Source organism: Pteropus vampyrus, unplaced genomic scaffold, assembly GCF_000151845.1.
Source record: "Pteropus vampyrus isolate Shadow unplaced genomic scaffold, Pvam_2.0 Scaffold238, whole genome shotgun sequence".
NCBI lineage: Eukaryota > Metazoa > Chordata > Mammalia > Chiroptera > Pteropodidae > Pteropus > Pteropus vampyrus.
Window position 1 is genome coordinate 2,635,950 of NW_011889019.1, and position 26,768 is coordinate 2,662,717.

Genomic DNA, 26,768 nt, shown 5'->3' on the forward strand with positions numbered 1-26,768 from the left:
AGAGGATCGGGCTCTTGAAGGTCCACAGGGTTTTTTTCTTGCTCATCTTCTGCTGAGGGCAGCAGCCACAGGTGAGGGTGTGGAGTTCTACTGCTGTGTGACCAGCATCGTGGGTGGTTGTTTCATTTGTCCCGGGAGTGTGCTGCGAGCTTGTTTTCATGGTACGCGCACAAGGATACATACAGCTCTACACACATACCTTCATCCTCATATAGGTACAGATGATGTCCACATTTTCCTTTGGGGTGAATGTGACCTACGTAGGCTAAGCTCATGCTATGACATTTGTCTTTTTGGAGAGCAAGTCTGTGTTGATTCCAGCAGGATGTGGCAGCAGGGACTGGTTTGATGCTAAGAAGATGTCTGAAAAATAAGGAGACTATTGGGGCGGAGGAGTGGAAAGCAGTCCAGCTGGCCCGGGGGCACCTTGTGGGTGTGGGAGTGGTTTATCGGTAGCGGCAGGCCAAAGCGTTGACATTCTTGACCACATAGAAGCCCATGGTGACTGGAGGGATGACCAATGTCCGGCCGGCCCGCAGGGGGCGGGGCTTCAATTCTGGGAGAGTCCCATCGTCCACCATCACTAAAGGCTGGCCGTTCAGCTGCACTGACCTATGGTGAGGAAAAACGGCACGAGACTCATCATTGCATTATAAGGGAGCCACGCAACAAAGCCTGGGCAGCCCCCGACTGTTGCCAGCCTGTCTGATATGTGCACAGCTATCACTTACTGACACTTGCTATGCCCAGGCTCTCACCTGGGGGCTTTATTTTAATAATGAATTCAAACATCTCAGTGACACTCTGAGGAAGGAACAGTCATTATCCCCATTCTACCTGCAGGTGTTAAGTGATTTGCCCAAGGTCATAGAGCTTGTAGGTCTGGGAGCCAGGATTTTGAACATAGGTAGTTCAGTTCCACAGACACATCATTTAGACAAGTGACAAGTCTCTGTGATGCAGAAGCTGAAAAGGGTCTCAAGCCTATTTTTTTAAAAATCAGAATAGCATGTCAGTTTAACTTTTCTACTTAAAGAGTTTTTACCAGTGGAATGATGCACATGCTTAAAATAATTTTAAAAATCTACTTAACTCACATTTTTAATTTATTTGACGGATTAAAGAATTGACATCATATTACTTGTATATGTTCTGAAGGACAAACATACCTAACAACTCTACATTTTCTAATCTAAGAATGAGTTTTCATACCTAATATTCAATGGATGTTTCTATTTTAGCAACACAACAAAGGAGGTGATAAAGTGAGTATTTGTATCACAATTCACCCATCTTGCCTGCTTCACTCTTCCTGTGTACCCCCCATCTGCAACCCTAAGAAGGGAGCCACATACGTAGTGCGCTTAGAGAGCGAAGGGCAGCAGACCACTCATCCTGTGGTACATCCTGATTCTGGCCTGGGGTACAGAATCCAGACAACTTCCCAGCTGTTCCTGACTGGGGAGTGACTTGTATAGCTATGTACCCAGGTCGAAGCTCAGTTTTAAGGGTCAGTAGAATTGGCCAGAACCAGGCCACCAGTGGGAAAAAAGGCTGTGAGTTACCCTCAGAAAATCGACATTGCATAGTGCAGTTTCTGGGCTGTGCCCAACCTCCAGTGTGATAGCATTGCAGTGATATCATCTGAGCTGTAAAGAGAATTAAGTGTTAGAAATTTATACAGAGGTCTTTGTTTAGTGTTCTTTCTGTGCTGTGAGTGATAGACAGGTTTAGAGAGAGATAATCAGACCCATGCCCAATAGAGCAGTGAGTTCCCAGAGATAAGTGTGTTGTAAATTGCTCCCAATGGAGAGTGAGGCAGAGAAGCAGCTCCAGGCCTGGGACTGCACAAGTAAGTTTGGGCCCAGTTCAGATCTGACAGGCCAAAGCGGACAGCCTCCTTCCTCTGGTTGGTATGACTAAGGAACCAATGAGTGAGGAGGGGACTCCTCCATGGACAGCCAGGCCTGCTTCTGGGAGGTGAGGGGGTGGGAAAGATCTGAAGCCGAGTGTCGACCTCACCAAATACGCAAGGAGCTTTTGCTCCACATTCGAGCGACCCTCTCTGGTGAAGAAAGACTACTCACTAGAGTGGGAGGCAGGGTGAGGAGAGGAGGCTTTTTTTGTAAAAAAAGAAAGCCCAGACTTGTCTTCACAGTATATTTTCATTATTTTATTTCAGGTGGTGTGACTATCCAACAACCAGACCTATGCTCTGTCAAATGCAATTTCAATAATACTAATGAATGTTTCCAAAGCATACTCAAATTTACACCACTTCTTTACTTGAAAACCTTCAATGGTCCCTCTTACATACAGAATTAGGTAATGCCCTTTTAGATTCAGATGATCCCAGAGTGTTGGCATCTTTGGGTTCTGGGAAGTGCAAAACTAAGCCTGATAGGCAAGCCTTTTAATTTCTATACTAATAATGAGTCGTTATTTTGGAACAGGCCTCATGCTGATATCTTTCTTGGTTGGTTAAAAAGCTAGCACAGGTGTGTGGAACCAGGAGCATTGACAAGATTCTGGACTGGTGTCTAACTCTAGGAACCTGACCACTAACTTGCTAGAGAGCATAATGAGCCATATAAGTGGGAGATGGTGTTTTTGTTATTCTTCTTTCTTTTCTTTTGCCGTTTTGATGGGTAAACTTTTTAATCCTTGTACGTGACTGTTCTGTGGCACTGACAAGTTTCATGCCTCTCTGCTTAAAGTCCTCTCTTCCTTTGGCTCCTGTGTTCAATTTTGCTCCTTCATTTCTGCATGTTGTTTCCATCTCAGGGGGACTGTTCTCTTCTACCTGCCTCTCAGATGCTGGGGTTCCTGGTGCTTTGTCCTTGGACATCTTCTCTTCTCACATGATGTGCTTCCCCGGGTGATATTACCCACATCTGAGACTTTGATTATCCACATGTCAGATGCTTCCCAAACCTGTATCTCTAGCCTAGATCCTTCTCACCTTCTCACGTGTGTATCCCTATTTAGCTATTCTATAGGGACATCAGAGTCACTATGTCCAAAGTCAAAATCTTCTACTCAAACCCTGTTGTTTTCACTGCCTTTTCATCTTTGTGCTGGAACCACCATCTGTCCAATTATCTAAGCCAGAAAGCTGAGAGTCATCTGAGACTTCTCTCCCTGTTCCTATACCTAAGGTCACTAAGTCCAGTCGAATCTACATTTTAATATTTTCTGAATCTGCTCCTTTCACTGCTATTATTGTAGTTTAGACCCCACCCCCTTGCTTGCCAGATTGTCGACAGAGAAATCTGTTGCCTCACTGCTTCAGGCTCTCCAAATCCCCACCATGTCCACTTGAATATGGACAATGACGCCCAGCTCCAGCTACCTCTCCAGTCTCAGATCCTGCCGGTACTCTTACTCCAATGTTAACTAACTGTGCATCACAGACCTCTGGGTGTGGGTGTGGGATGAGCTGGCAGTTATTATAAAGATTTCATCAATATATGCATGAATGAAGACTGTTTTACAATAAAACATTGTTAAGTCTCGCGTATAGATGAGATATCTCTCAGATGAAAATGTAAGTAGATATTGTCGGGAATAAAATACTCAAGTTTATTTAAAAGTATAATAAATATTTTTCAAATGTGAATGCCAACAGACACTGTTGGGATTAATAAGATACAAGTTGATTTAAAACTGTAATAAAATTCCCAATAAGATTTTTTTGGGAGTACGAGGGTATCTTGTGCTTTTTTCAAAAAAGGAATTTTAAAAGGACAATTACTACAGTGTGTAAGGGCCATGACATCTGTTGACGTTACAAAGGAACCCTTCTACGTTTGAAGAGGCCAGCGCCCTTGTCCCAGCAAGACCAAATGAAATGACTTGCAGTTCGGCTTCCAGGTGGTTGCATATGGACCTCCCTCTGTTGCACTAACTACTTCGGGCCTTGTAGAGCCTGCTCAGGTGTTGCTCCCTCCGAGGAACCTTCTCTGACCCCTGGGTTAGGAGCCCTGCCTCTGGGCTCTCTTGTACCCAAAACTTACCTATAAGCACCTCACGGGGTTTTAGTGTTTTACTCACCCTGTCCCTCCCTGGACTGTGAGCTTGGTGCGGAAAGGGATCGTGTCTTTCATCCCTAAATCCTCGGTGCCTAACAAGATGACTGGCAGAGACTGGAGATGAAATATTTTCTGAACAAGTGAATGGACTTTCGAGGCTCTTTTGCATTATTTCTGGTCTTGCTGAGTCGAGTTTCTCCAGCTCTTGGAGGCTCACTGAGTGTCTTTATAGATTTCATTAACGTACCAATTACTCTTGCTCTCAGTGGCTCTCAGATGTTAGCTGAGACCTGAATAATCGCCAATTCTCCAGTCATTCACTAGATACCTTATCCCAACCTGACATGAGGCCATTGATCATTGTTAGTGTTTTTCATCCTTAAAAAAAAGATCTATATGACCATCTCTTAGCTAAGCCAATATGAGTTAATTTCGTGAGACCTCAAGTCCTCATAGGTCCTTATCTACAAAGTCCCTTCATTATAAAGATGGACCGTGTGCTTTACTACCTCCATTCTATTTTTCTTGCTTACATTTCTCTTTTAATATTTATCCTATTTTCCAGTGAAGTCATTTCAAGCTTAATATTACAAGCTTCCATTTTATGCATTGAACAATTTGTAAATGTGCAAACATAATCACGTTAATGATAAAATCACGGATTGTCGAGCACCATCTACGCATTATGCTATGATTTACTTTGACTATGGCTTTTAGTCCTTACAACTACCAACTGACGTAAGTGTTAGCATCTCTATATTACAGATGAGGAAATCGAAGTTTAGAGGCGTCTAAAACTCACCTAAGTCACACAGCCGATAAAGGGTAGAGCTTAGATTGTACCTTTCACCATAGTCTTATTCAGCCTTCCTTGTGATTGCTAAAGAGCCCTGTGAGGTACATAGGGCAAGGTTATAATTATAATTAGTATTATTGTAACTTTACTGTTGAGATGAGGTCAGAGGGGTTAAGTGGTTTGGGCAAGGTCACATAGCTAGGTCTCGTATTCAGGCCTCCTGACACCTCTTTCTACTATTTCATGTTGTTCTCCAATTCCAGATGGCACTCACCAGGATCGTGTTTCTTTCTTTGAAAACTTCTCATCATATTTCCATCATATTCTGGGACCTCCTTACCAACCATGGCTTTTCAAACCAAATGCTAAATGATCCAGTCTATGTTGAACTATTTCTCTTAATTCCCTAGCTGCTGAGGGCATTTAAATTATCCAAATATTAGGACAACTGGGTTTTATCACCATCTGTTTTTATAAAGTCTGAGTTACTTTGAAATTCCTAAAGTTGTTTTCTTTATTTTGCATGCTATTTGAAATGGAATTCAATGTCTCAATTTGGAATCAAGCCCTCTGCTCCTCAGGTCTCTGTGGGAGTCCCTTGGCCAGGTCACCCTCCTTCCCCCACCACCTGTCTATCATCTCTGGTCTTCATGTCTTATCATGGTTCTTGATAGATACTGAAGCAAGCTTTTGACTGTTTTGAGGTCTCGGTAGCAAGTCTAGTGAGGATGCCCTTTGTGAGTCCTGTAGATAAACTGCTGGACTGCGACCTAGCTCTAGGTGGACTTTTGTGGAGACAGAGACGGAGGAAGCCTGTGCATTTTGGGGAGCAGTCTCGGGACCTAGTGTCTGGTTCTGGTTGGCATATTTGGGGCCTTGAGTGGGAGGTGAAAGGACAGAGATAACCAGTTCTGCCTCAGCCACTAGAAAAAGTGATTTTTCTGAGCTTGGATTTCTCATCCTGTAAGATAGACTAGATGAACTCTAACATTCCTTTGAACTTAAGCATTTTCAGGCAGGTGGCCCACAGCCTAACAGCTCGCCTGAGGCAGATTTTAATGTCAAATTCAGTGATCCTGCACAAAAAGAAATCCGATCATGACATTCACCTTCCTAAATGTTCAGTGGCTTCCTGCTAATCTTAGAATGTTGTCCAAAGTCCTTACGAGACCCCACAAGCAAAGCCTCTTACGTAGTTCTCCAGTCCCTTGGAGGCTCAGTCTAGCTCCTACTCATTCTAGCTCCCCGCCACCCACCATCTCCTTTCATTCTGTGCTGCAATCTCTCCAATCACGATCTTTCTAATCTCAGAGTTTCTGTACATGTTCCCTCTGCCTAAGACCTTTTCCCACACTCCTTCCCCCTCCCAGCTTCCTTTTCCTGGCTAACTCCTATTCATCCTCCATATCAGATGCCTCTCAAAAATATGCCCATATTACTCAGTACTTCCCAGGTCTCAGTGGTTATCACGCGGTATTGGGATTGCTGACTGCTTGTCAGCCTCTCCACCAGACAGACAGAAGACCATGTGTCTGTCCTATGCATCCTGCACTCTGCTGTCCACCAACACACACAGTAGATGCTCAATAAAAGAAGGACTGGATAAAGATATGTGGGTGGCAGAACTACAACCTATATGGAAAGACACTGGACTGGAAAGTCAGAGACTGGGCTCTGAGCATGACATGTGCAGGCCTAGATACGTCACTAGTTGGCTCTAGTCTGTTTCTGGATTGCTAAATGATGAGAGAGAGGGTGGGAGGGAGGGAAAGGAGTAGGGGTTGGGGGGAAGGGAGGAGAAAGAGAGCGAATAAGAATCAGCGTGTGTGTGTGTGTGTGGGGGGGTGTTTAGGCTACCTCATCTTCCTTTGCTCAATAACCCGCACACCTCCTAGTTCTGACTCTATTCCAATGTGCTTCCCCCTGTGCCACTAGAGGTCACTCTTGCTCTACACAACGGTGCCAGAGAGCCGGACCAGGCGGTGGCTCCCAGGAAGCAGAAGCAAGTGTGTTTGCACCCACGGCCCGCTTTTCCGGCCTGGGAAGGCCGGGAGTTGTGCCCTGCGCTCGGCCTCCCGGAGGAACAAACCACAGGATCAATTAAATCCCAATAAAAACTTTGTTGCGGTCCACTTAGCTGGGGGCCCACCCGGAATAGGGCTATTATTAAAGAAAATGTGTGGCGCGGGGCTGCGATTCCCGCTCCTCCCGGCCAGTGTGCAGGGAGGCGGTCCGCGTAGGTGCGGGGCTGGTGGCACCCGAGACTCAGCACCCGGCTCTCGAGTCCCCTTTCCCCGGCGTCCTCCAACCCCGTGTATGTCCCCCCGAGGACCCCTGCCTGAGTTAGGAAGCCGGTATGCGCAGCTGCCCTTCCCTTGTCCAGGTCACGGGCAGGTTAGAGGCAGGAGGGAGCCGGGCCAGGTTTGAGGACGGAGGGGCCTTGCTCCCCTCCCCTGCTCTGGGAGAGGCTGCGTATCTGGGGAAGCTTAGCGAGCAAGTTCGTTTGAAATGGCCAGGAGCAATCGCTACCCCGCTGAGAGCATTGCTCAGGAGTGCTGGAGCAAAGGCTGTAGGATGGTCATGACCCTTTCTGGGGCACTCCTACTCCTCCAGGGTCATGGGGAGGATTACTTCCTCCCAAATGTGTCCTGCAGCATTTCTCCTGTGTGTTTATTGCTCTGCCTGGAACCTGGTAGAATTTGTCAAAAAGCATGCTCTTCCCTCCAGGCCCCATAGGAAGTGTCCTCCTCCACTGCAGCCTTATCTGAGAGCCCCAGCTGGAGGCACGTTCTTTGGTGCTCCCTTTTAGCATGCATCCTCTCAGCTTTATTTAATCCATGTTCAGGAGTCATTTTGCCTGCTAAATAGAATTGTTTTCATTTCTTAATTTTCAGTACCATGTCGTTCAGTGCCTTCTTGCCTATGCTAGTAGTTCAAATTAATGTTTGTCAAGTTACACTCAGTCAACCTCTCTAGAGTTCTCACGGGGCTGGTTGGACACTCCAATCCCTTCCTCTATTGTTGTTAAGGAGAGGAGACTGTAAGAGCGAGTGAGAGAGAAAATGCCATAAAACCTTCCCGTTTCCCTTACCCCATTCAAAAGCCCATTACCATATATGAAGTTCCTGGCCACTGAGACACTTTGGAGGCTGACAAGATCATCCACCCTTCGTCCTACTCTTTGAGTGCATATTGAAACAATGAGGTGTGTCGATCGACCTTTTGTATCACTGAGCAGAGAAAACACTAGGACTCCTTTACACAAACAGAGCTGGGTTTATAGGCAAGTTGTGAGAGATATAGGCTTTTCCTGTTTGCAGTCAGGTTTGGGGGTTGTGATTTGATCTGTGTTCCATCCAAGTCTGTGTAATAATTGTCCAAGCCATAAATGGGTTTCTACCATGTGCTTCTAATGGTTTAAAATAACTTAGCACACTTGGCAGACAAGATGAGAGCCCAGCTAAGGAACCTAGATTTATCCTGATATTGTTAACAGATGAGGGTATCATCTGGGGGAAGTTTGGGAAGAGACTTTGATTCTGTGACCATGTCAAAGCTCCATGTCATAGGCATATCACACTCAAACCACAGGACACAATAGAAACTAGCTATAAAACTCATGGGGACTTTAATATGTGGTTAACTCTGTTCCCTTCCCATTGTAAAGAACTGGTGCCATGATCATTGACATTCACAAGTGGTGTGTGAGGGACATTACTCATATTCCTACTCTTCGTTGTATTGTAAAGATTCAATTATAACAGACGTAGTCATTACCTGCTGAGATAGAAAAAAAAGAAACATGCAAATGTGTGGTCAGGTATACTATAACTAACACATTACGTGAGGAGAGAGACAGGAGGAAACCAACTTCTTGGCTTGGATTTAGAGTCCTCCTGCGTTCTGGCCTTCATATATTTTTGTGGCCTTTCCCTTCAGCCCATGACGTGTCTATATTTGTCATGTGAAATGATGTGCCATGCCCCCAAGCAAAATGGCCCTTGAACTTTTGTACTCCTAAATCTTTAGTAAATTCAAGTTCCCTCCAGCATTTCCTAGACATAGGACTGGGTCTTCTAGCTCCTGCTCGACGGCCCTCAGCCCTGAGGATTTTCCAGATTCCCAAGTCAGAATTAATTTCTCCCTTTACACTCTGACTCTCCTATATTTACCCTCTTGTGTTCTGTCTCATCTTACAGTTAAAGTATCCTCTGTGGTGAGGGACCAGGTTTCCTCACACCAACTGTGCGAAGCTGGGAGAGACAATGAGGGAGGGGTTAGGAGGATCCCCTTTGCAAGCAGTCAGCAGGTGAGATAAAGAGTCAGGTAAGAGGGTAGGAGTGTGTGTGTGTGGTGTGTGCACACGCACAAGTACACAGATAGGTTTTCCGTACGTAACAGTATGATATAGGGTCCATAAGCCTTAGTTCCATAAGGTCATGGCTCTTTCAAATGTGTTAAATCAAAGGGATAAATATCTGTTTTATTGGATTTTGACAGTGTTCTCTATAATACCAGGGGCACTGGTATACCCTCAATGAGGAAAAATAAGACGTCCCAGGTGGCACAGGTTCTGTTCCACAGTCCTCAGATGTCCAACTGCTGAGTGCAGTGACTGAATCATTCCTGCGGACGTGATCAGGGAAGAGGTAGTCTGCCAAGCGATTGTCGGTGTTTGGCAGGTGGTGCACAGTTTGGCGCCCTAGCCCCTTGACTGGAATGAACTGCATCCTGTCATGGGCTCCCAATGCTTGGCAGCCAGAGAAATACTGATGCAGGGCCCAGGCCCTGCTATAAGAAAGAGGTAGATCAGGACTTTTCAGTTCCCTGGGGCTTGCATTTGTCCATCACCCAAACCACAGCCTCCGGAGGGTGTGGAGAGAGAAGACGAGGGCTATCTCTCAGTCCACCAGAACGGCCTACATGCTCTGCTTCCCTGCCCCTCAGTTTAGAATCAACTGCTCAGAAACATGCTAGCTGTTCCCTACGGTGCGCATTTACCAGTATTTCACTGGAGTCACCTGGAACAGAATGGCAATCTCTGCCTGCAATGAGGTTCCCCTAGTCAGTGGGGCGGGGAGACCACAGCCCTGATGGACAGCTGTGCGGAGAGACTCCAGCTGCTGGGAGTGAGCTGGAAGAAAATGTGTTTGGAGCAGAAAGCATGAAAACTCTTAGAAAATAACAGCAAAAACCCTGGATTCCTAAACATCTTGGTTTAAGATGTCGAGTCACCATAAAATATAAAAGCATTTTATAATCCTCTAATCTGCACAGTGATCTGTACATTACTAATCTGGGAGTTAAAACAAAACAAGGAAACTTTGGAGAGCCGTACACATCCTTCCACTCAGTTGCAGAGAACCCCTGGGGGCTCATGGCATGTTCACACCTTTGGCAAAATGGCTTAGTGCCTGAATGAAGAACAGAATCTGGGTGAAATCAAAGATGGAAACCATAGGGGATCTTGTTCCACCCCTTTGTAGAGGGACAATGTTTTTCCACCTTGGCCATAGATTTGAATCACCTGGGGAGTGATAAAAATTACTTGTCCCTTGGGCCCAGCCCAGAGATTTTGGTTTAATTGGTCTGGGGTAAGGCTTGGGCACTGGGGTTTTTAAAACTCCCCAGGTGATTCAAAGTACAGGCGCGGCTGAGCACCAGGGGTAGAAGAAAGAGGGAATACGTTTGCAGCTGGGGGTGGAGAGGAAGTAGCTTTCTAACCACCTTCTGAATTTATTTTAAATAAAACCAGCTTTTCTTACTCTTTTAGAGTATCATGTCCGAAGGCCACATTTTTTAAGTCAAAAGGAAGATGTGAACTTTGAAAAGGCATGCTTTTAGTTGAAGAGTCTGAGATGAGCATGTTTGCTGTTTCAATAGAACTGCTTCATGTCTTCCCTCTCCTTGTGTTGTGTACATTGGTGAGATGAACAGGTCTCAGCGCACACGTACCAGGGAAGTGTGTGTGTGTGTTGCTTTACAGGATAGGTTAAGAACGGAATCGGGTGAAGCATCCATACGGATAAGAAACTCCGTGTTTCTTTAACACTGAAAAGAAAACTTTGTCCTTTTCTTGAAGTGCAAGTTCTATAAAGTCATTCAGATTTCTCTCAGGTGTGTCCCAGAGAGCTCCCTACAGAGCACTTCAAGCTCTCTTTAGGCAAGAGGAAGCAAGAGGATTAAATGTATCGCTCAGAACCTTCACTATATTTTCTAGATACGTATATAATTATTTACTTAGATAATGCTATATACATTGGTTATTAGCTACCATCTCTTTCTGAGCCACGAACACCCTCAAATGAGCACCTTTCACTCTAATTTTCAGCGAGTAAGCTTACATTCACTAAAGATTTGTAAGGTTCGTTTCTCTATACACTTACTTCTCTTTTTTTTGGTCCTCCAAAAAACCACCTAAAACCCTAAAGAAAAAAAATTTTAAAAAAAAAAAAAACCAAAAAAAATTAAAACCCCAAAATTGCAACCGCCAATGCAAAACTTCCGAAACGGAAAAACAAACTGCCGGGTGCCGGGTAAAAAAAACAACAAAATCCCCGCAACCAAGGAAACCCCGAAAACCTCCCAACAGCAAGCAACCTTCCCGCCAACTCCCGCCCCCGCAACCTAACCTTTCCCCCAAAGGGCCCCGAACCGCCCTTTGAAAAGGCCGCAAAAGAGGGAAGGGCAACCGCAACGGCAAAACCCTTCCCCCAAGCAAAAAAAAGCCCCCAATCCAAACCCTAACCTTTAAAAAGAATTTTTTTTTTTAAATGACATTTAAAAACTAGAGCCTGAAGCCCTGTGTGGGTTAACAGGTTTCTTCACACACTCTCAGCTTGAATAGCACAACTATTGATCTTCTTTACCTCTTATAGGACATCAAAACAAATTCCAAATGTATTAAAGAAACGAAGATAAAAAATGAAACAAAATAAACTAGAAGAGAAGAAAGATACATATTTATCTGATTTCAGGAACATAAATACATACACATATACGTGGAATGGAAGAAGCCACAAAGCAAAAGATAAATATATTTAACTATGTAAAAAGGGAACGTTTCTATATGTCAGAATAATACCCTAAAAATGAAATAGATGAAAAATAGCAAATAAAATACTGGAGAAAATATTTCAAGACATATGATAGATAGTAAAGGGGAAATTGCCTTATATTAGAAAAAATTTTTAAATCATTAATAAAACAATATCCCCGTAGAAAACTAAGCAAAGGACATAGAAAATTCATAAAAGTGACACAATACTAATAGACATAAAATTTTTCAACAACACTAATACTCAAAGAATACAAATTAAATAAGAATATTATTTTTCATTATAAAATTGGCAAAGATTTAAAAATCTTACTATTCTGTATTGATGAGGTAAACTGTAATAACAAAATGTTCATATTTCCTGCTCCTTTTCAGACCTCCACAGCTCAGTTTGTCTGAAGTGAGAAAACAACTGCTAATCATGTGACATAAGGCTCCAAGTCTCAGTGGTTCCAAGGTGAACAGGACAGTGAGCAATCTGTAAATCAGGCCATTTGAGGAATGGTTGAAAGAGCGAGAGTGTTCAGCTTTGAGACTAGAATTCTAAGGGGAGACATATTGACAAGTTATTATAAAGAAGGTGTAGATTTATTCTAAAACAAGGGCAGGAGTGGGAAGAGAATATGCTTTGGCCACATATAAAGAGGATCTTTCTTACAATCAGAGCTGTCTAGCCCTAGAGTGGGCCAACCAATGACATGAACAGTCTCTTCAAGCAGAAGCTGACAGGCTTTCTGTCAGGGATGTTATAGAAGAAACATCTTAATCTTTAAGAGTACTTCCAACTTTTTCCTCTATAAAGTCGTTTCTTAATAAGTGTGGATTTTTCAGAGTGGTATATTTTAAAAAGAAACTAATTTAAATGATCCCAGGCAAATGGAGATAATTGAAACCTGCAAGGAATACATATATCTGATCAACCGGAGTTCAAAAACTCCAGGCACCAACTAATATCAGCAGTAGAGAATTTAAACACTTAGATGTTTTGAGTCTGCTTAGATAAATGGAGTAATGGCCCTTTGCTTCTAGAAAACAGGTCTTCAGATTGTTTTTGAGTGTGTAAGAAGTCTTGGTATAGAATTCTTAAGGTTAAGGTTTTTCCCAAGGCTCCTTTTGCCAGATCTGTCCATGTCCCAGAATAAATGCGGTGCTTCCAGTTACCATAAGGGAGAGATTATGGTGGGTCAGGGGGTGGCCAGTTCAGCCCTCAGGACTTTTCACACCAGCAGAGCTCTGAATCTGGAGATGAAGTATCAGAATGTGGTCTGTTCCAACAGGGACATGAAGTTATTTTTAAAGTCTTAGCACCTGGGAGTTACTTGAGTATTTTCAGAGCCATTCTGTTTGGCTAACATTAAAATGACACCTCTCTAAAGGCATGCAGTTTGATGCCAACGTTTTTCTTTGATATAGGATTTAATGAGAGTGAAATCAAAGAAAAAGTTGTATCCCAGAGGGCTGGGAAAAAAAGTATGTAGAAAAAGGAAAAAACACACACAGAGATATTTATTTCTTCCCAGAATAGGCAATAAGATTCTTGGTCCAAACGAGCCTTGAGATTCCTTCAGCTAAAATCATGGCAGCTGAAGGAGAGGCTCATGCAGATATGAAATTCAAACACTTAATGTGGAACCTATTACCCCCAAGGCAGAAATACTCATGGCACCATCCATAGGCTGCTTCCTGCTAGTTGTTTGTTTCTAATAATAGAGATGAACTCTTTGAGGGCAGAGACCTCAGAATCCTTTCTCCCCTTCTCCTCCAAACATCTCACATTAAATAGTTTTTGAAGGCTGGGTGCTGACATGGCCTGTCATTAGGTCTATCAAGAGACATTCGGATCTGAAACATTCATATTAAACTTTACATTCGGACTTTTTTCCTAATTTGTCTACTTGGGATTCCTGAGTTTACTAAGAGTTGTGGGACCACAATTCATTTAACATGTTCGCCAGATTAATCGCTACTGCAGGTTCAGCTGCCGAAGAGGAATAAGTTATTCCTGGCATGGAGTACGATCTCAGTAAGAGTTGGTGAATGGATGAAGATATATACTCTCCAGCTGCCCTGAGAAACCTCCCCTGCCAGCATCTTTCCCTCAGAGATGCATCTCGGAGGGTGGGCTCCATCAGGAGTAGGGCAGCTGGCAGTGTCTGTGTGTATGGGGTCAAATACAATACACTGAGATTTATTTTTAGAGACCTTAAATAAACCAATGTATAGTCACTCCTGGCAGTTAATAATCCCTTTGTTTGAGAAGAGCATAGAAGAAGTGGAATAGAATCCCCCAATTTTGCTAAGATAAAAATTTGCTTTTACTAAAATTCTGTGACTGGGAAGCAGAACCTTAAAAGCAGTCCAGAGAAGAATTTTTAAGAAGGATCTGAAATTAGGATTTATTAATGGAATAGAATGAGTTTAATCTAAAGGAAAGAACATTTCTGAGTAACCTAATACTTTTAAACTACATTCATTACATAAAAACCCTAAGATGAAATGAACCTAGACAGTATCATGACAGAGTTCAGTTATCCATACTGCATATTTGTCATTGTGTCATTATAATTTTGTATTACCAGACTCATGGGGGGTAGTACAGTGTGGAACAAACCACACTGAATTCAGGGTCAGGAGACCTGGACGCTTGGTATTATCTAGCTCTATCACATAATAGTTGTGTGACTCTTGAGTAAGTCACTTAATGCTCTAAGATTCAGTTTCTTCAGCTCTAAAATGGGAGAAAGGCAGGAATTGTTTTACTTGCTTCATGGTGCTGTTCAGAAGGGTAAATGAGATCATGGCTATTAAAGCTCTTTATTATCTATAAAGGCCCAGCCACAGGCACAGCAGGCCCCAGTGTTCTTATGAAATTTAATGTTCTTATAAAATTCAGACAGGATTGAAATTGTGGGCACTCTATCCCCAGAAGTCTTTAAACACAGAGCATCTTCTGGTCCAGATGTCCTAGCCATAGACTGTCTGAGGGCAGATCACCTTGAAATGTCATTCTACTCCAGGATCCTTAGCATCTGCTGATTCCTCCAGGTCAGGGTGTCAGAACAGAACAGCCAAGGTGACAAAAGTTCTTTTCTTCTTTTCTAATTTTTGGATAGTTTTCCATTCAAATGGAGTTGAACAAAACACATATGGAAGAACACTGGGATCTGACTAAACACCTGCTCTTGGTTTGACGTTTCCCCCCAAAAGTGAGTCCTCCTGCTGTTTGATATAAGTTGACTTGTTTGGCCTGACTTCACGTTACTTCTCTTTTGAAGGATATTGGAGATATTTATGTCTGGGGTAGAACTGATTCCCAAGAAGACAATGCTTATTGATTTGTGATCATATAAAGCACAAAGCAATTCTCTCCCTTGTAGATGGTGGAGCCCCCAAAGGTGCTCTTTGACCTACCCAGAAGGGGAACTGTGATTGTCTGGGGTATGAATGCTCAGTCTTCCTCACAGAAAGGTGAGAAACCAGGGAACATGACAGAGAGGGACATATAGCTAAAGGTTTTTTGGAGAAAAACTAGTCTGATATTACCACCACTCTCTCCTGTAACACAGTCTCTTTGTGTGGCCTTTCGGTGGCTTGAAGAAGCTACTTTGCCAGTGAGCATAGAGACAGGAGGCTCCACAAGTGAACTGGCGGGGGGGGGTGGAGGGAAAGGAAGAGAATGATAGAATTTTAGAGTTTGCCAGGAAGCGGTAATCTTTTACCTCAACCTCCCACTGAGTGAGGAATCTTAGAGCACCTCAGAGATGGCCATGGCTGCTCACTCTCTGATTAATAGGCTACCTCCTGAGAAAGCCTATCCTGTCCTTGGTCAGACCAGGCAAGCCTTTGGAAAATGAACTCATTTTGTGGTGAAATCATTCTCTTTTAAATTGCACTTCCTGGTTTTCTGTCATTTTAGAGGATTCTAGGCCAAATCTGTTTTCTTTCACTTAGTAGTCCTCTGAATATCTGAAGATAGTCCTTATTTTTTTTCTCTGAATTAAATCTCCCTATTTCCTTCAGCCAACCTTGAAAAGAGTATTCCAGACACAGAACACTCTTACACACTCTCCAGTTTTCTAAAAGTTTCCCTTCTCCTATCTTGGAGCGTAAAGGGCACCCACTTTTTGCCTGGTTCCTAGAAGGAGAACTCTCTTTCTTATATGAAGAGTTGATACCTGAGTGGTGGGTCTTATGACTGGTTCACTCATTAAGATGAGAAACAGGAACCTTCGTTGTGGACCTGGGAGCCTGGGCTATGCCTGATTAGTGTCCTCAAAGTTGCTTCCTGTGCAGTACCTGATATACCTGAGCCCGAGTTCACATGGAGATACCTTTTCAGAGATTTCAAGTTATTTCCAGCCCTGATGGCAATCCTAAGAGAACGAGAATTACTCCATGTTTGCTACAAATCAAAAACATTTGCCGACATCTCCCTCCTCCTGAAACTCCAGGCCAAAACACCCAACTCGCGGCTTGAATGGTACACTGACTTGTTCTGTGTCCTCCTCCCGCTTCCTCCGGACAGGAGCAATTACAGGTTCCCCTGCTCCCAGAGCTTTTCATCCTCCTCTGAGCTAATATGGCTTCAGGCTGCAGCTAGGAATTAGCAGACACAGAACACAGAGTTTGGCCCCAGAGGCTTATAAAAGAGAGAAGGAGACACCAAAGGCTGAAATCACTTCCTAGCACTTCCTTTCATCTTTTCCTGCAGAGTCTGCTGCACTGAAACCACACCCTTCCTGTGAGACCCCCATCCCACAACCACTGAGGGCTCTTGCTCTTATTAGTATTTACTGAGCAGAGAGCTGGATGTGGCACTGAACACGTACATGACAGTCCCTGTCTGGCAGCTCATAGTCCAAGAGGGCACAGCACACGGTCAGCGCCACCAAGGTCTAGGATGGGACAGTTGTTAAATTAGCAGTAGTTTACAGGAGAGGAACAGATTTAGAAAAGTGAGTGAAGGGCCCAAAATCACACAGTGAAGTAGTTGCAGGGTTAGAACTGTAATTCAATCTGTGGACTTCCAACCCCAAACTCTCTTTAATATAATATATGTACAATCATATGTGGTGTCTGCATTTATACTTATACGTGTATGTGTATGCATGGGCGTGTGAAATTTTCATTTGTAGCAGGCTTCATTTCATTCATATGCTCTAATTTGATTCTCAGACAGGTGAGGGGGCTGAGGTTTGATCACACAGGTAAGTAGTAGCAACTAGATGCATGTCCAGGCTTTCTGATTCTGGCTCCCTCTTCTTCCAATTGTGTGACATTGTTATCTGATCTGAGTGGGTATTACCAACCCGCAGTTCAAGACCCCTGTGGAATGAAATTTTCTTTTTCCCTGTCCCTCTCTGACATTCTCAACAAAGCCATAACACAACTCCTCAGTAACATAGTGACAAGGTGAGGTACAAGATGGGGAAATACGGCATATCAGTAATCAGCGAGAGTCATTTCAGTTACCCTTAAGGACAGGTATAGGTAGAACAGGGGCCACGGTGTGGCCAGGTTCAAACATCAGGGAGTAATCCTGGGGTTACAGATGTAGAATCGGGGTAAGCAGGGCTAGAGGCCTGTGCTCTTGGTTGGTGGAGAAACAAGCTCATAAAATGATGCCACTTTCTGACTACCATCTCCTTATGTTTTAGGGTTTTGCTTTTATGCAATTCGTATGTCTTTTTATCATAATCTTAACAAATGTCTTATCAACACATTATCTAAAAAATCTGAGAAGACTCTACTTTTGAAGAACATTCTTAGAACAGTTGTTTCCCTCTTCTTCCCCAACTGGCTGGAATTGAGGAAAAAGAAGGCAAGAGGCATTTATTGAGTATTTACTGTGTGTTGGGAACTTTACATAGATAACCTCATTTACTCTTTTCCCCATGAGAGGTTTTACAGATGAGGAAACTGAGGCTCACAGAGATTATATAACTTGCCTAAAGACACACAGCCAGCAAGTGGCAGAGCAGGGAATGCTACCTCGGCTTGTTAGACTAGGCATTTAATTAGTTCCTTCCACGTGGCACACATGGTCTTCCTGACACTGGGAAGACCCAGCTCCTGATCTCTTTGGTTCCAGAGACCCTGAGCTGTCACAATCGCTGCTCAAGAGTCAGCCCCTGTGCCAGACATGACTTTGCAGGTCATTATTGAATGGCAGGGGGAGACTGAAACATACTCATGGTCCTCAGAAAATCAGACCCAAGATGAGAATTTTTGATCTGGAAAGGACCTTTCCAAACATACAGCAACTCTTAAATTTTGTAGATAAGGATATTGAGGCCCAGGGATTAGGATTAAAGGATTAACCCAGGTTATATGATTATTTAGTAAACCAGAACGGAGTCTCCTGTCTAGGATGAAGACCAGGAACTCAGCACACCAGTTACAAACTACTGGGAAGTTGAGAGAGAGGGGATAAAACACTCGAGAGAGTTCTGCTGATATAGGTAGGATTGAGAGGAAAGAAAAGTAGAAGTAATATACATGCAGCCAGAAAACAGAGCCAGAATGTGAACCAAGACTGAAACTACAGATCTAGGGTGGGCTAAAGAAACTCAGTAAGTGACTTCCCAGATTGTGCTTCGTTCCCATTGCACATGCAGTTGGAAGCCAAATGCAAGCCACCAAGGTTGCAGCGCAACAGTGAGCAATTACAGCACAAATAGTTGTGGGCAGCTGTGGGAGTGCAAGCCACCTGCTCCAAGTTTACAGCTTTGTTAAACTTGGTAAACATTAAAAAGTGGAATGGGAGTGCTCCCAGTCTGTACGACATCCCATACCCTTCCTGGGAGGCCTTACGTGGGAAGCTGGGGTGGCTTTACCCTTGACCAGGCCCTTCTCACCATGGCCTGGAGCTGCTTTCTGTTGGTCAAGGTCAGTGTTGCCAACAGTCTCTAGTAGAGACTGAAGGAGGTAGGCAGTATCACGGAGTCATATATTTATAGAGTTTGAAGGGACCACAAAGCCCCCTGAATATAATTTCTCTTCTGGTGTTCAGATAAGGAAATTAAGATATAAAGTTAGGGGCAGAACTGACTCTTGACCTTTTGTTCGGTGCTTCTTCCATCTATAAGCTCCATGAGGTTTATAGATGATGACAAATAGGGAGTTATAGCATTACAGGATGTTACAGCTAAAAGGGACATGGTTCTCTACTATTTTGGGTTGTCAAATGACTAGGAGGTGCTATTGGCATTTAGTGGGCAGGGGCCAAGGATGCTAAATAGGTTGAAATGCGATCATTCTGCATAATGAAAATTGTCTTGCCCAGATCCAGGAGTGCCCTTCTTGAAAAATACTTTGTCCACCCTTTGACTTCATGGTCGAGGAATTCAGCCTAGAGATGGGGAGGTTCTTGACCAGGGTCCTAAAAGGAGTCATTAGTCACCCAATTCCATTCCACTGAGCCCCTGAGTAAATCAGCAGCACCCTTGGTGCCTTCTGCAAAGAGGCGACTCCAGCTCCCTCCCACTCACCTCTTGCTGCTCTTGCACCTAAGCTATTTCCAGATCAGCACTTACTTGGACTTCAGACCCTCCTGTCCGTAGGGTTGCAGCAGATACTGGTGCACGAGCTTGTCCCTGAGAGTCCCAGCCAATTTGATTTTCTTTCTTGATCGGTGCAGGTTGATGATAAAAAGTGTAATGGACCCTCGAACATAGTTGTGGCTGAGATCCAGAGAGAGAGAGAGAGGGGAAAGATGGAAACAAAGTGGTCAGTTAGACTCTTCTAAATAATTCATGGACCCCATGAAATAGGACAACCCACAGAAAGGGCACTTGTTTTATGGTTCATGGCCACTCTAGACCTTCAAAGACAGGAAGACCTTGTCACTGTGGTTTCCTGCAAAGAAGATGCCCGCTTCCCACCACACTCCTTTTGTTTTTGTTGAAATATATTGCAATGGTTTGAGAAAACAAAATATTATTTTTTTCTGAGTATGGAAGTAAAACACACAGTTGCAAAAACAAAAGAAAGAAAAGAAAAAAGAAAAAGAAATAATGTAAAGAAACACAAAGAAGAAAAATAAAATTCTCATGATCCAAGTATCTTGAGACATAATAACATTTTGGTGGGCATCCTTCTAGTATATTTTAGTTTATTAACTTGACATATATTTACTGAGTATGTGACACATTTTACTGAGTATGTGACACATATATATATTTCCCAGTTTTTACATAATCGGGATCACATTGTCACAGTTTTTTTCAGTTTATGAACATCTTAAACATGTTCCCATGTTATTATGTTATTATATATTCTTCTACTTATTAGAAGAATGCTAAATTCTTCAATCATAGAAATGTAACAATTTATTTAACTAATGCCCTACTTTTAGGAACTTATGTTGTTTTCAATTTTTTGCCATTATAAATGATGCGGTGGAGGACTTCGTTCATAAACTTTTTGCACATCGTGATTATTTCTGATGGATAAAGTCCTTGAATTAGAAACATCAGGTCAGGAATCACTGTATGATTCCTCACCAAATCTAGTTCATTCCCAGTGGTGCCCTGTGGCAGATTTCGTGTCTCTGTTTTACTGAACCCTAGAGTGATCACATGATTGGCTTTGGCCAATGAAATGCGGGTGGACATGTTAAAACCTCTGGGCAGAAGCTTTAAGAGCCAGTCCATGTCTTGCCAGGACTCTTCCTCTGCCAGAAAGCAGAAGCTGCCCTATTACAGGAGCTGCTCTATTGACCCGCATCCTGGAATGAAGATGATATGGAGCAGAGCTCCCGCTGAGCCATGGCAGGTGAAGAGTGTGAATGAGAAATGCATTTTCTTATTAATAGCCATGAAGATCTGGAGGTCCTTCAGTATCATAGCATAGCCTTATGCTTCCTGACTGATTCACACATTTTGATAATATTGATATTAACACTTTAGAAAGCTTGTACCAATTTGCTCTAATTAGTTATGTATGAGAGCACCCATCCTTATAGTCTTAAGAACACTAGATATTAAACTTTCTCCACCTGAGAGATGATGATAAGATTTCAACGTTGTATTAATTTGTACTTTTTTAAAAATTCATACCGAGAGGCAGCATTTTCATTTGCCTGTTTGCCATTTCATTTCTTCCTTTGTAGATTGACTGTTCATTTCTTTTTCCCATTTTTCTATTGATTTATGAAAACTATTTATGTATTAAAGACAGTGACCCTTTGCATGTATTTTGCAAAATTTCCCCCAGTTTTCATTGACTGATTCAGTTTGTTTACATTGTTTTTAATGTATAAAAGTTAAAACTATTATGTAGTTAAATTTACTAATCTTTTTGATTTTTGCTCTAGCTGTTTTATCCACCCCAAGATTATAAAACTATTCACCATTTTGGAATCCTTTTAAACCAGTACAGGATATTCAGAAGCCTAGGAGAACTATATGCCTACATGGCCTTTTAGCATGTAATCAACAAAACTATAATGATTTCCTTCTCTCTTGTAGGAAAAAAGACTGTTTCTAAGGGGTCCCTTAGGGCCCCATCTGGATGGGTTAATGAGAGGAAACAGAAAAAATGACCTGGTCCTGCCTTCAAAGGGGAGTTCAGAGAAACTCTGCATCAACTTTGCCCAGAGGAAAATATCATTCCTTGCAGAAACAGCATCCCTCAGCCTCCGGGTCACTCATCTCTGCTTCTAAAGGTGCTAATTAAGAGTTGAGTGATCAAGGGCAGGTCAGTATAACTTGGATTGTTTGCTTGTTTTTAATAATAAAGTTTCCAGGGCTCATCTCTGGAGATTTTGATTCAATCCATTTGTGATTTGGGCCTGGAGATCTGTATTTTTTTAAAAAAAATTTCTGGGATATTTGGCAGATGAGTTGGGGTTGGGAACCACTTGTCCAAAGCAATCCATTAAGATTATGAGAAGAATTACCAAAGTATATCCCACTGGCTGTGTGTCAGATGATTTTTCTTGCATGTGTAGGAGGGTACATTATTGTGTTCAAGGCTTTTTGGATGCCTGCTTTGAAATTCTGATAAATTATTAAATGACTCTTCTTTCTGGTCCCTTCTCCTCCAGTCCTTCTTCTCAATCCCCTGAAGCATGCGAACTAGATTTTGGAGGCAAATGAATTAGGTTGGAAGAGAACGCCGATTTATTTGAGCAGACTTGTGTCACCAGAGCTCTGAAGAAGGATGCTGCTAGCCTGCGTCAGTGTTTACCATCATTTAAGAACACCAACTCTATTCCATCAATGGGCTTTAAGCTTAGTTTACCTGTGTGCAGAATTGAGGACGACACCATTAACTACAGGTACTCTGGGCTTCAGAGTGTGAACAAAGGTAGGTATGCGTGGGTATCCATCTTGCCAACTGTGGTAAGCCCTTTTGTTAACTGCCATCAAACAACCTTCTCAAAGGCCAGCAGTGGAGGAGAGTAAGCCATGTGTTTCATTAATGAGTTTCTCCTCTGCAGAGCTGGGGCAGAATGAGGCCTCAGAGACTGCAGAGGAGAAGGGTGGGAGGTGGGGAAGTGGTGACGGGAGGGAGACATGAAATTACAGCATTGCTGCAGAGAAGGCTGTCTTCAAGCTGTTTGGCAATGGTCTGATTTCCATTTACACAGTTCCCCTGGGGGAGACAAACCAGTACTGAGAGCTGGTCTAGAGACCAACACGCAAGGCTCTCACGGAACTCCTGGAACTGGTATGAACTGGCACTGAAGACTGCCCCAGCCACCCCTTTCCCTGCTTGGCTGATGGGCCAGGGCATTAAGCAGAGGCCTTTTGGCTGTGAAGACGTCTTCATGGTTGGGGAATCCAGCACCAACCTGCAAGTGCTGTGTTGAGAATCCATTCCTGAAGAATGTATATTCTCTACCCACAGAAAACTAATCTTGGAGGAGTATTCTTTCCCTAAGAAGATGGGGGATGACTGAAGGCATGGCCTGCAGGCAATTAGTACAGGTGGATTTTGGTTCTCTTAGTGAATGTCCCTTTTCGTCTGGTAGAATGTCTGTCTTGCTCCTTGTCTGACTCATGGCGAGACTTTTTCACCCGCAGAGAATCCATGTATCTGGAGTTCATCTTTCTGGCTGTTCTTTTGCTGCCTGACATCTTCTCTGTGTTGCCATGGGAGGAGGAGGAAGTGAGTCAGGGAAGGGAGGCTGGAATTGGAATATTGGGATGTAAGAGGTGGAGAATGTCATGTGGGGAGGTGCATCTTGACTTTCAGATAAAAAACAGTCACTGTTCTAAAAATGTCTCCAGTGAATCTGGGAGACTAAGAAAGGGAAGGGAGGACGATGCTTTGGAATCCACAGTCATTCTCAGTGAAAGTCAATGTGCTTGAAAACTGGGTTGGTCCATTGTTTCCAAATCTAATTCAAAGTTTTTTGGTTCGGCAAAAGTCAGACCCTGTTTTGCCAAACATTTTTTCCCCTAATTTCAAAGCCCCTGTGTATTTTAAGGGAAATTTAATCCACATGTTTCTGATTCATTTACACTTAACTCATCAAAATATTGTTTTGTAAGAGCCATTTGATGTCCAAGAAGCCTCAGGAACCTTTTTTATGAGTCTTTAAAAAAAAACTTCTTCTGAAAAACAGGAAGTCATGTTTTGCCAATAATAAATGAACTTGAACCCCAAAAGGCTCAATTTTGCTTCAATATCCACCAGGTTCCAACTGGTTCTGAACTTGGCTAAGGATGTCAGCTCCTCCCCAGAAACATACATTGTTTCAGCAGAATGGTTTAGAAAAAGAAGGTTTTTCCCAGTCAAAATGTATTTGTTCTCTGATCAAGAAGACCTAAAGTGAGAACTGCCATGCTGCCAGTGTCCTAATTTATTAACTCTAGAACAGAAAGCAGAAAAGCACCTGCTGGTGTTGGTATGAGCATCTAACTTTTTCTCCTAAATCAATCATAATGACCCACAATGCAAGAGACTGCCATGAGAGACAGTGAGGTATTCAAGTAGAGACTGCAAAACTGTCAGGGACATTGTAGAAGGAATTTCTGTGTTGTCTAGGACACTAGGCCAAAAGATCTCTAAGGTTTCTTTCCAAATGTAAAACGTTGCATTATTAATGGTGTTATTTTCATATTGGGGTGATACCATAGAACCTTTGGAATTCAATATCACAACATAAATGCAAATGACTGGTAAGGTGCTTGGCACATAGCAAGTGTTCCATACAAGCTGGAGTGCAGGAGTCATGTTAACAGACACTTTCTTTGGGTTGTTTTACTGGTAGGTTTATATTTTCTCACCTAACCTGTGATTTGATCAAGAGTCTATATTTTTGGAGTATTGGTCAAGACTGAATAGGATTAAGCCAACATGCCCACCTGGGATATTTCTGTGACCTTAGCCTCATTGGCCACAAATAAATTAAGTGAATCAATAATGCTTCCTCGTGACTGTTGGATGAGGGGGCACAGGCAGGGCACATGGCTTCCCAGAGAGACAGAGCAGAGACAGTACTCTCCTTGTGCCTACCTGTCTGGGGTACCTGACACCCACTGATATGGAGGAGACCTGCAATCTCAGCCACTGCAATGCATCTATTGAGGGCTTTCTTTTCTAATAGGAACGAAAAGAACTTCACCCCAGTAATTATCATTAGGGCCATCCATGTGTGGAATGGGTTTAGTAAAGTCTTTTTTTTTTTTTTTTTTTTCTAATGGGAGAAGGAAAAACAGTACTGACAGCAGCACAGTGGCACCATATCCCCAGAGAGGTTCTGGAGTGGTACCAACAGAAAGCAGAGGAGAGTGGTGATGAAGAGAAAATATTGAATCTGACATTTTTTCCGAGTCCTCACATGGATACTATAAAGGCCACAAACTGATACGCCTCCCAAAAGAGACAAAAGGTGCCAAGAATAATTTTTCTCTCTTAAAGCTGGGAGTCCACCTTTCGGGTGGTTACCTCAGGGCCAGGGCAGAGACAAGGATTACAATGTTTCCTTGTGTGGTGATCAGATAACTCCAGGCCAAGGCTGTAAAGAGTCACTCTCTGTCAGGTATTGGATTGAACTTCCTGTTGAGCAAAAGGGACGTTGAAAACCTCTGGCCTCTGCCCAGACCAGCCTCCTCTCATCCACAATAGGTACTTGTATCTACAGACAAGACAACTGGCCCCTGGCCTCCTATTCTCAGAGTGATTCTTTGAAAAATCTTATCATGATAAATTAATTGGCTTGGCTCCTCTCTCATCAAGGAAGGGGAAGGAGCGTCTGTTGTAACTTGACCACTGGGGCTCTTTGTGCTATCCACTGCCCATGATCAGCCCTGATAGCTGGAATGAAGGTCTGGCTGGAGGCACTTGCTGACCCCTCCTCTCTGCCTCAAACCCCCCCTGCCCCCCCCACCCTGCCCCGGGGGTCTCTTTGCATTAAGAGAAAGAATCCCCGCCCTCCCCCAAAGGGCTGCCCACTCTGCTCCTTAAACAGGAAATGATGTAAGAAGGCCATATCTGGTCTGAGGGATTTTGCTTTAGGCTCAGTTTCAAGTTTTTACCTTATGCTCCTCATGTTTTAAAATGTTTATCTGCTAAACTTTATTCACTGATAATTATTTTTCTTGTTTGTTTTAAAGACAACTCTAATGACAACCAGTGCTTCAGATCAAAAAGAGTAGGATAACCACACATTACCATGCTGAGTTTTTGAAGGTCCAGCTTTCTAAAACAGGAAGCCTAAATTTTATTTTTCTTAACCCTGAAAATAGCTGAAAAGATTTTTGAAATATTGAAAATGTCTCCAAAGCTGGCACGACTATCTTGGGGCACTCCTTTCATGCTAGTTTGGGACATACTGCTCTGGGGCTAAGTTCTTAGTGGTATAGCTCTCCAGCATGTGTCTTGGAAATGCTGACTTATTTCCTCGGGCTCCGCTGGTGGATCATAGAAACGGATTTTATATCTCTTGCCTTGGTTCAGCCAGAGTCACACAAAAAAGCCTCTTGGGCATTACATCAACTGGCACAGAGAAAATACTCAATAAAAATTTTTTGAATGAAGAAGTAAATGAACAAATGGTATGTATTTTAATGAACCTTTTATGAATAAATCCTCTAAGTGTGAGAAAGGAGTTTACTTGGAGAAAAAGCTATTTATCAGAGAGTGTTTGAAACCCGAGAAGAGCAGGTAGAGTGAGTGATTCCAGAGGCAGTTTTCAGTAAGTCTTGAAGGAGTCCCAAATGACACGGAATTCGAAGAGGGGCAGAAAGCCTGAAGCCCATAGGGTGGCTTTCTGGGCCATCTCTGCGAAGACTTACTTGTGGTGGCTTGTGCAGTGAGCATAAATCCTTAGTTTGTCCCGGATCACTCGGCCTGGCCGTGGCTTCCGCTGGAGCCCAGCCACGTGCACGGCCAAGACTTTGGGGCCGACCAGGCGCTTGTAAAGGAGAGAGAGCCAGTAGTCCTGAGGAGAATAAAGAGGCAAAGTTAGGAAAGGACGCACGTTCAGGTGTTCTGAGTACACATGACAAACACACAGGCCAGAAAGTATTTCTTAGCAGGAGTACAGTGAATCTGGACCAATGTGACTCTAACCCAGTAAGCATGCTCACCCCAATGAAGTGTTCACCCTGGGTTGATAGTGAATCCAGCACTGTCCACAGTGGCCTTTTCAACTGACCAGATGTAAGTGGGAAGACCCAGAAAGGCATACAAATGAATGAATGAAAGCTTTTTACATACAAAATAACAGTTGGGCCTTATATTTTCAACTTTCTTTTTCTATGACCGTAATTTCATACTAGTTTATGGCTTCTGTTTACTTGTAAAATGGAAAGTTTCCAGTCTTTAGGATTGCCACCAATATTAGAATCCAAACTGTCATCCTCCAAATGATGTCACTGAAGACAACTAGTGCGAGGGAGATAAAAGTTTCTAGAGGCAGGATTCCAGA

The 26,768-nt window shown here is 43.1% G+C and overlaps 1 protein-coding gene across 1 annotated transcript; it reads right to left on the reverse strand.

The window, feature by feature from the left end:
* LOC105301408 (inactive heparanase-2-like) lies at positions 1-26,279 on the reverse strand (the record flags this gene model as incomplete). Its single annotated transcript, XM_011374044.1, has 3 exons — positions 1-612; positions 19,420-19,566; positions 26,134-26,279. Coding segments are annotated over 3 exons (459 nt in total), but the record flags the coding sequence as incomplete, so codon positions are not given.
* Positions 26,280-26,768: the final 489 nt, after the last annotated feature.